Source organism: Camelina sativa, chromosome 1, assembly GCF_000633955.1.
Source record: "Camelina sativa cultivar DH55 chromosome 1, Cs, whole genome shotgun sequence".
NCBI lineage: Eukaryota > Viridiplantae > Streptophyta > Magnoliopsida > Brassicales > Brassicaceae > Camelina > Camelina sativa.
Genome location: NC_025685.1, coordinates 13673582 through 13684188, shown reverse-complemented (window position 1 = coordinate 13684188; position 10607 = coordinate 13673582). Strand labels below are relative to the sequence as shown.

Here is a 10607-nt window from a genome sequence, read left to right as displayed (position 1 = left end):
GTTATTTTTAGGTTCTTAAACCGATTTGATAAATCGGATCTTTACTTATTTGGTTACACGGGTCGGTTTTAAATCAAAAATAAAATTGGTTTTGTCTCGCTTCATGTGAATTGGATCTTACCTAAAAAAATATTTGCAACATCCCTAAAATATCGAGAGAACAAAAACAATTAGGTAAGTGGTTATACGTATATTCCTAATGATTTCCTAATGATCGGATTACATAAATGAAATCCTAACTATACTAAAAATAACGATATCACTTAGCATTATTCCCTAAAACAAAACAAGCACAAATCGCAAGAATATTCTCTAAACTTGCGAATGAAGATTACATCTCACTGAAAAAAGAGAAAACCCTACCTACAACCTTGGAAACTATATATATGTGCCATTCTCTACCCAATAGAAAAACCACCACCTCCAAAAGAAAAAACAATTACCTATACATTTCCGCATCTACTATACTCTGAAATTGCTGCTTCATTCGCTTACTTGAGAGATGTACGCCCTTACAAAACCTCTTGGAGAATTCAGGTGAAAGTTCTCCATTCATGGCGCCTGACTACTAGCGAGACTCTTGAATGTATCTTCTCCGATGAAAAGGTTAATATCACCTACAAGTTATTTTTGACAAGTCCTCATTAATATTATTTTAACCATTCTACAAATGATTTATTCTTTCTACTATTTACAGAATGTTAAGATCCATGCCACGGTGAAAAAGGACTTGGTGAACCGATATGCCAACAAACTTACTGTTGGTGACTGGAAGTTCATTGAGCATTTCCAGCTGACTAATGCTTATGGTTAGTTCCGACCAACAAACCATCTATATAAGATGACATTCATTAACGGAACAGTGGTAACTCCTAGTGACTCTGTCTCTGATTCAAGCTACTTATCCTTGGTTGATTTCCACAAAATTATGAGTGGTGAACAAAAAGAACCCATGTTGATAGGTAAGTACATTCCTAACCACTGTTCAAATCAATAATAGATTCTAATTTTACTTATTCTCTAACTAATATCTATTTTCTATAGATGTCATGGGTCAGATTGTGAACATTGGAGAGATTGAAACTCTCGAGGCTAACAATAAGCAAACTGCGCAGCTGGATTTTGAACTGAGGGATCAAAGGTGAACGATTTTAAAACTATTAAGTATACTAACTATTACACAACACTAACCTCCACAATCATTATGAAACAGTGACGAGAGATTGCCATGTACCTTGTGGGGAGAATTTGCAGAACAAGTTTTCAGAGCTTGTGCTGAGGCTGATGGCATCATGGTTATTTGTGTAATCCGTTTTGCTAAAATCAAGTCTTACAATGGTTATCATCCATTTACAATACCACAGGTCAGTAAACGTCATTTCAAAAGATATACACATACTAAATGTTTTAGTTTTGTTACTTTGCTTAATAAGATATAATTATTTTAAAATTTATCAACAACTATGATTCCTAATGGAAGCATATTTATAATATATTATCATATAAATATATCACAGATGAACAAAACATCTATGATAACTATCAAAACTAGCAACTAAATATATTACATAATTAATCAAAGTGTCAAAAGTTACTAACCACAATTTAACCGATGTAAAGCCATTATGTGTGCTTGCTGGCCTTGCATTGCTTTCCTCTAGAATTATGCACATATTGAAAACAACAAATTACAGTTGTGTTTATTATTCTTTTGTTACACATGATCCATTTTGTCCATTAATGATCCACAGAGAAAAAAAAGCCCTTCAGTGTACTTGATCTATTTTTTGGTTATTGTTATATGCAGGTTCTTTTACACCGACGGGCAAAAGTGAGAAGGCAAACCTAATACGATCTATCCCATGAGAAAAAGAGATTGGTATTAATCAGCAAATACTAAATTTTCTACTAGCTGATTCTCAGTTGTTTCTCCTATTTCCCTTTACCAGTTATTCGAAAACTTTGTTTCACATAACTATTAATTTCCAATTACCCAACAGAAATTTATGAGTTTTAAGAAAAACAGTAGATACAAAGATGAAACTATTGAAATTACCTCTATCTTTGTCGCTTTAATAAGACTATTTTTAACATAATCCAAATTATAACCCGAGATGATGATAAGTATATAACCTCGAAGATCTTCTGCAGCTCTTGAAATCGTTTGATGTACGGGTAATTGAAGACTGTCTATATGGATCTGATAAGTGATCTACTCCAATACTAAAAATCTAACGATTCCAAAAAAAAATTAAGAATATTCATAACTGGGAATAGAGATCGATTTACAAACCTGCAATAAAGCAGCGTGGAGAGTACAATTGGTTTCAACAAGTCGCCAAATCAAATCAGTTGTCTATCTTAACAACGATTAAGAGAATAGACACGAAATTGTCTACTCGATTTTGTGTAAATGAATCGTTTTTTGAAACAAAACGTTCTGGTTTCTGGATTGTTCTTTCTTTAAATGTCGGCAGATATAAACTCAATAAACCAATATTATATATGTATTTTTTAAAACGGTAAGATTATATATTTCTATATCTCACCCTTATTATAATAAATGTTCACATATTTAAATTTATGTGCCGGTGGGCTATGTTCAGTGTTTCTTCAAATTAATTTGTACTACATATTTGTTTTCTTAACTTTCTGCAATCAAAAAATTATATTAAGGAAATTTATATAAAATAATCTAATCTATAAAGATATATGTAAATGTATATAGTTCACCAAATTCATAAATATATATAGTTCCTTTGATTAAAATACTCAAAAAGATATGTAATTATGTAATTAGTTTGAATCTGAAGAAAACAGAGCAAATTCTTTTGAAATGTCCTGTGGAAGAGTAATTTAGAAAGAGGAAAAAAAACAATTGCCGTGTGGTGTACCACGGGGTATATCCTAGTATAAATTGTTGAAATAACTTCACATATATATCCTAACACAACATATTAAAATTTTATTTTAAAATATAAAATATACAAAATTTTGTATAAAATAAAATTTAACCATTATTATATAGCACGGGTACTTATCTAGAATTATTAACAATATAAAACTAACAAAATAAATGTTTTTTTCAAGCCATCATATTTAGCATATGATTTTATTGCATAATGTTTTATCCAAAAAATAATAATAATAATCACATAAATNACTACATATTTGTTTTCTTAACTTTCTGCAATCAAAAAATTATATTAAGGAAATTTATATAAAATAATCTAATCTATAAAGATATATGTAAATGTATATAGTTCACCAAATTCATAAATATATATAGTTCCTTTGATTAAAATACTCAAAAAGATATGTAATTATGTAATTAGTTTGAATCTGAAGAAAACAGAGCAAATTCTTTTGAAATGTCCTGTGGAAGAGTAATTTAGAAAGAGGAAAAAAAACAATTGCCGTGTGGTGTACCACGGGGTATATCCTAGTATAAATTGTTGAAATAACTTCACATATATATCCTAACACAACATATTAAAATTTTATTTTAAAATATAAAATATACAAAATTTTGTATAAAATAAAATTTAACCATTATTATATAGCACGGGTACTTATCTAGAATTATTAACAATATAAAACTAACAAAATAAATGTTTTTTTCAAGCCATCATATTTAGCATATGATTTTATTGCATAATGTTTTATCCAAAAAATAATAATAATAATCACATAAATTATATTTTATATAAAAATTACAATATAAATAAAATAAATTTCAACCGTGGTAGAGCATGGGTCTTAATCTAGTTGAAAAATAATTTGAAAACCAAAATACAAATAAATGGTAGGGAGATGACAAGATAAGCTGTGTGTGAAATTTATAAGGTTTTACATGGTAATTTTGTATGTTTTTCTAAGATTACATATTTCCGGTAGGTCTCAAATCTTAGCCTCAGAAGATCAGTTTGATTCTTCAAATAAGATCATGAAACACCAATTCTATAGATTCATAGTCTGCTCAACAGTAAAAGACATAATTAAAGCCGGAGAATCAAACCTGAATATATTGTGTACTAAAGAGCCAATGGAAGACAAAAGTGTCAATCCGGTCTACTTTGATCTCCACATCATATGGATGGACCATGAGCCATCATCATGCTCCAAAAATCTTCTTAATTTTGATTTAACTCTATACAGTATGTTTGTTTTGTATGAATATTTATTAAGTTGGGTTCATAAAAGTTAGGTTTCCTAGGTAAAGCAGGCTTGCCTCATTTTTAATTTAGTTTGGTGCAGAGTTAAGAGGCTTTTAAAGTTTAAACATTAGTAAAAAAAAAAACTTGGAGGTACCTAAATATCTCTGATTCTTATTAAATTGGTCAGGCCGTACCACAATATAATGTACCTGCAAGCAGGTCCAAAACTGGAATGTGTCTTACGAAAACACCAAAAGTAGTTGGGAAAAATACAAAAGATACATACAAGACTATACTATAAAATCTTATGCAAGTGGTACTGATGCCTTATTTCATCTAAGGAGAATCATTAAGATTACACACACTATATACAATCCTCCGGAAGCATTTCCCTTTCATTTTCCTCCAAAGCCAAAGCAGCAACACTGTCAATTGTCACAAGACAAACCAATTCAGATTTTAGTCCCAAGACAAACCAATTCAGAAAACTATTCGAAGATGTTGTTTTTCACTGATTCTACTTGAAGAAATGAGCTTTTTAAAGGATGTCTTACTGAGGAAGTGTTGGAAGGTGGTTTATTGGAGCTTGGATGAGTCGGCGTTCTTGAAGATCCACTCACGTTTGCTCCAGAACTTCTCTCTTCGCGGACTTTATTGAAGATGTGTGTGTATCCATCAGCTGAGGACGGGTTATTCTCGTCCCAGTCACCAAACTTTGGCACCACTGTGACTTTTTCAGGCTGCAAAACAGTTAAAAAAACTCGGATCATTCAGAACCATAAACACACAGAAGCAACAAACAGATAGGTTCAACCAATAACCTGACATTCTCTGAAACAAGTGATGCAAACATATAGACAAGTTTCAACCAAGAATCTAACATCCTCTGAAACAAATGATGCAAACATATAGACAAGGTTCAACCAAGAATCTGACATTCTCTGAAACAAGTGATGCAACACATGGACAAGGTTCAACCAAGAATCTAATATTCTCTAAAACAAGTGCAAACAAATAGAAAAGGTTGAACTATGACTCTAATATTCTCTGAAACAAGTGTAAACAAATAAACAAGGTTGAACCAAAACTCTAGCATTCTCTGAAACAAGTGATGCAAACAAATAGGAAAGGTTGAACCAAGACTCTAACGTTCTCTAAAACAAGTGATGCAAACAAACAGACAGTTTCAAAGAAGACAGAATTGACACTCATCCTTCAAAATATTGTGGTAAAGTGAGAGATTCTTACACTTTCATCAGCTCTAAGGTTGGCGGGTTTAGGCTTAGATCTTCCAGTGCCATCATATGAATTCTTATGCAACGGTGACTTGTTGTCATAACTATTGTTCTGAGAAGACCTTCCTTGTCTTTTGTTAGCAGCCTCATTTGATGAACCACCAGCATCACCAAACTGCTTCAACTCACTCTCGTCTCTGCTTCTCATATGCTCACGCGATCTTCTAACAGTGTCAACCTGGTCAGGTTTGGTTCTGGAAGGAGGAGGAGGAGGAGCTTGAGATTGTGAATCCGAGTTATACTCCGGGTCATTCGGGTTCGTGATCTTGCCACCAGGAGCTTTAGTCTTACGAGCTTTGTCAAAGTAAGCTGTGTAAGGAACATTCTCCTCAGCTTCCCAGTTACCAAATTTGGGTACATTAGAACGCTGTTTGCAACAATCAGTTCAACAACAATGTCAACATTTCAATACCACTGATTGAGATAGAAACATAAAGACCCTAGAGAACAATCATTACAGAACCAAGATAGCAACAAACAACAACATAATAATGATCTTTGCAAATTCACTAAGAATCCAAAACAGAATGAGAAACACAAAAATCCCAAGTTTGGGTTTAGAACGCTATTGCAACAGAATACATTAGAACGCTGCTTGCAACAAACAACAATTCAATCAGTTCAACAACAATGTCTTCCACAAAAACATTTCAATAGACCCTAGAGAACCAATCATCACAGAACCAAGATAGCAGCAACAACAACAACACAATCACTAAGAATCTAAAAACAGAATAAGAAAGACAACAAAGCCAAATTGCGTTCATCCATTTCATTCAAGCACAATCAGAAAGTTGAAACCTTTCTAATCAAAAATAGAAACTTTACCACAAAAATAGCAACTTTCATCATATAACCCTCTGTTCTTATCTAAGCAAATCAGGATCATAAAGTTGAATAATACACATAGCCATGTTTTCTCAAAAGAAAGAACCATAAATGCAAATAGATAAGAACCGTTTTCTCAGAGATGCACAGAATCGAAACAATAAGTAAAAATCAAAGAGAGACCCTAAAGAAGAAGGAAAGAAAGAGAACACTTACTGCCATGGGAGAGAGAGAGATTGTGAAAAGAAGTAGCTAGAGAATTGAAGTCTAAAGCTTTCTTTGGTTTGAGAGAGAGAGAGAGAGAGAGAGCGAGAGATTGTGAGAAGGAGAAGAGACGAAGAAGAAGAAGAAAAAGTTTTTATTTTTCTTTTTATCAAAGCGTTGACTAGTGATGCTATGTATTCTTTGACCCTTCTCCTGCTCTCTAATTTTCTTCTTCTTCACCTCTTTGTCTCTTGTCTCACTCCAACTCTATTATTAATTAAAATACGAAAATAGATACTAACAAAAACACTCAAACGCCGTTACCGTTACAGGCGGCTATATTTGGGTGTCCATGTTACAGTGTTTCCTCTTAAAGTCGTATTGAATGTTTGTGTCCTAAGATTGGTTATGAATAATGTATGTAGGTCGGAGCACCATTTTCGTCAGTGGTACCAATTCGACTATACAGAAGTTAACCATTTTGAAGCAAACCACTTTGCAAGTTTTCTAAGAACAAAAAAAGAAGTTGTATAGAATTGTACTCCCTCCGTTTATAATATAACATGTTTAGAGAAATATTTTTGTTTCATAATATAAGATGTTTCCAACTTTCTATGCAATTTTTAGATTAAATTTATATTATATATTATGCAGATTTGTTTATAATTGGTTAAACTTTTTAAAAGTAACTATTTTTTAATATACATATTTTTACTAAAACATCGTATATTTTGAAACGGAGGGAATATCACTTATGTAAATACAGTAAAATCTCTATAAATTAATAATATTGGGACCAAAATATTTTATTAATTTATAGTGATATTAATTTATTTATAAATTAATAATTATTAATACTATTTTTATTACGGTCAGTTCACAGTACCAGTTTTTGTTTTCATCATGCCATTTTGTGGCGTCTATTCCAATATGATATAGTGCCAACAATAATAAAATCAGTGTATGCAACTAATAGAATTAAAAGAACCCTCGAGGCGACTTTTGTGGTTAGCAAAGTCAATGCTGCCTCTACGGCTCTACTTAGTCTCTCTTTACACCGAAAGACCCTGTTGAGAATTTTTCTTCCAAGAACAAAAAAAACTAACATATACTACTATATGTCTCGTGACTCGTGGCATCTTCTCCTCTTTATTTATTTTCTTCAACTACCTATTTTTTAACCAATCGATACAAGTTGTTCACTAGAAACCAGGATTCTAAAAATTAGTATTCTCGTAGACAAATTGGACAGTATACAACGTTGATAATTATTAATGCTCCCATACACTTATTAACACGTGGACTATAGTCCAAACAAGTACTGTTTCACATGGTTAATGGGAATATTTTTGAATATGAAGAAAAATAAAAAAGATTGCTCAATCAACTTTCAGTTCCTCAACTTGAGTTTGTCTTTTTTTTTTTCTTTTTTTTTTTTTTTTGACAAGTGTAGTGATCATATAGAGTGTTGTAGAATGTATAGTAAGTTAGGACAACAAAAAGATCGTGTGCTTTCTTATAAATATTTTGTGTTTCTAATTTTTTTTTGTTTTGGTCTTTCGTAACGAACCATTTGATCTTGAGGTTTTGGTTAACATTTGAGGTTATTTTACCTTTTTATTGAAAAGCTCAATGTCTCGAAACCTTTTTCCTTTTTTTTTTTGACAATGTAACAACTAATTTTTTTTTTATCTATTTAGCTATTTTCCATAGGACTCAGATCTCTCGTGATATCACGGGGAAAATATTTTTTCAAAAAGTAAATCATTTGAATGTTTGAATACATAAACATTAAACATAAACTGTTACTAAAAACATAACCATCAAAATGAAAACTTATAAAACAAGAAAATATTATGTAAATTAGACGCAAATTTGTAAAAAAACATTGTTTAAAGTATTATAAATATATTATGAAGAATTATGATAAACAGTTACAATTAAAAAAATCATTATGACAAAGTGATCCTAACTGAGAATATTGAAGTAATAGTTGTAATGAGTAAATGTAATTTTCTATTAAATGATTATAATTAAATATATATTTAATAATGAGTGAAACTGTATCAAAGAAAAATTAAAATTAAAATACACAATTTAAAAAAAAAAAAAAAAAAAATTTAAATATTAAAATAGTTTTTAACGAAAGCTACGATAAATATACGCAAATGTAAATTCTATAGTAACTTTCATTAAATTTTATATTTATATTCTATAGAAAGTTCAAAAGACATGACTATTTAAATAGACACACTTGTTAGAACGAAAAGTTGTGATGAAAAAATATGAATAAAATATAGTGAAAAGACACAACTCTATACAACTGTTTGAGTTTTAAAAAAAACGAATAAAAACAAATTTTCACAAAAAAAAAATACTACAAAAAGCTGCAACTATTGTTCGCATTTATTCAGATTTTTATTATTATATTTAAATATTAAACTATTTTAAACAAAAGTTACGATAAATAGACGAAAATGTAAATTATATATTAAGTTGTATTAAATTTCTCTATTGCTATAATCACTTATAAAATTTTAGTTATATTATAGAATAACGTTAGATATTAGATATTAATATTCAATTATTTAGATTCAACATAAAATGAATTTTTTGTTTCAACGAACTTGTTAGTTACTGATGAAGAAACAAATATAAAGACAGTTAAAAGACATGACTATTTAGATAGACACACGTCAGTGACGTCACACACCTATTAGAATAAAAAGTTGCGATGAAAAATATAAATAAAATATAGTTAAAAGACACAACTCTACAATGAACATGTACAACCGTTTGAATTTTTTTTTTTTTAAACCAAATTAAAACAAAAAGTTGACGAAAAATCGCAATTGTCTGCACTTGATTATACCTAATAACCTATACAAACTGCTTTTAAGTATAATGCATATTTATTACCATATTGAAAAGTCAAATTCAAAAACTCTCTATATAATCTATCTAACTGTTGGGAAAAAACTCTAGATATTTCCATTAAATTTTTATATTTATAATTAACTAAAACTTGTAAATTAGATTTATCATTCCAAAAATATTTTGTTAAATCAAGAATTGGAGGAATTTCTTTATTTTTAAAAGAATGAATGCTAGAGAATTATTTAGAAAGCTGTAAAAACCGTTGAAATTGAAAATTTATATTATTTTGTGTCATGGCAAAAAAATGAAAACAGTTAAACAGACAAATATATATATATATATTTCAAAAGATACAAATATTCGAATAAACACAATTCTACAATGAACAATTGCAACTTTACAAAAAAAACTGTTACAATGAACAATCGAAACTTTTTGTAGAACATACAATTTAAATTTTCTACAGATTTTTTTGAAAAATTATCCAAAATATACGATTAAAAAAAACAACCTTTGGTGGCATTTATTCGGATTGCTATTATATATAAATTTATCAATTAGCTTTGTGTTGGTGCGTTTCTACCTCTTTTACGGAGATCACTACAAACCAAATTTCATATGTTTATATCATTTTATGTTATTTTTATTATTATTGTATTCAGTTTTAAGTTTTTTTTTGTAGGATTGTATTATATGTTTATATGTTTTTTTAATGTAATATATTTGTTTTTTATAAATGTATTCTACAGTACCTACAGTTTTTAGTTTTATTTTCCTAATATTGCATTCATTATATAACAAACATTTATAACATTATAAAATATACTTAAAACACAATTTTTAATAAAATTAATAAGACACTTAGAGATGACTAATGGAAGTAGAAAAAATCAAAACAAGGGTATTAAGATCTTAACTTATATTAATATTATTTTTAAGATTATTAAAAGTTATAGACACTCAAATGAAGATGACTAATGGCAATGCTCTTATATCACATTGCGACCATGAGCTGAAAAATATACAAAGAAATGGATGATACTGTGAACTATAGTAGGTATTCTCGATTTGTCACATTTATAAACGTCTACTAAAAAGTTACTAAACGCTCAAAAATAATCTAGACCAATTACTTTTATTTTATTGGCTATCTATATTTTTACATGTGCATCACATACATCAGAAGCATTTTTATTTTGTAAAGTGAAAAAAATCGGATGGATGCTGTGATTTTAGTAAAAAAATA

The 10607-nt window shown here is 29.5% G+C and overlaps 1 protein-coding gene and 1 long non-coding RNA gene across 2 annotated transcripts; both read right to left on the bottom strand.

Moving 5' to 3' along the window:
* On the bottom strand, positions 142-2479 carry LOC104789911. Its single transcript, XR_768572.2, has 4 exons — positions 2057-2479; positions 1600-1657; positions 1235-1329; positions 142-617 (listed from the first exon to the last, which is right to left on the bottom strand). It is a non-coding gene; the product is annotated as an uncharacterized LOC104789911 (long non-coding RNA).
* On the bottom strand, positions 4309-6698 carry LOC104789902 (RPM1-interacting protein 4). The gene is made up of 4 exons (XM_010515564.2): positions 6497-6698; positions 5406-5819; positions 4712-4897; positions 4309-4582 (listed from the first exon to the last, which is right to left on the bottom strand). Exons 1-4 carry the CDS (start codon positions 6500-6502, stop codon positions 4553-4555), a joined length of 636 nt encoding a protein of 211 aa, XP_010513866.1. The 5' UTR covers positions 6503-6698; the 3' UTR covers positions 4309-4552.

Bases quoted from the DNA above. Each gene is read 5' to 3' on its own strand.
- LOC104789902 (XM_010515564.2), bottom strand. The intron at 4,898-5,405 runs GTAAGAATCTCT...ACTGTTTTGCAG, and splicing joins ACCTTAGAGCTGATGAAAGT to CCTGAAAAAGTCACAGTGGT. The intron at 4,583-4,711 runs GTAAGACATCCT...GACAATTGACAG, and splicing joins CACCTTCCAACACTTCCTCA to TGTTGCTGCTTTGGCTTTGG.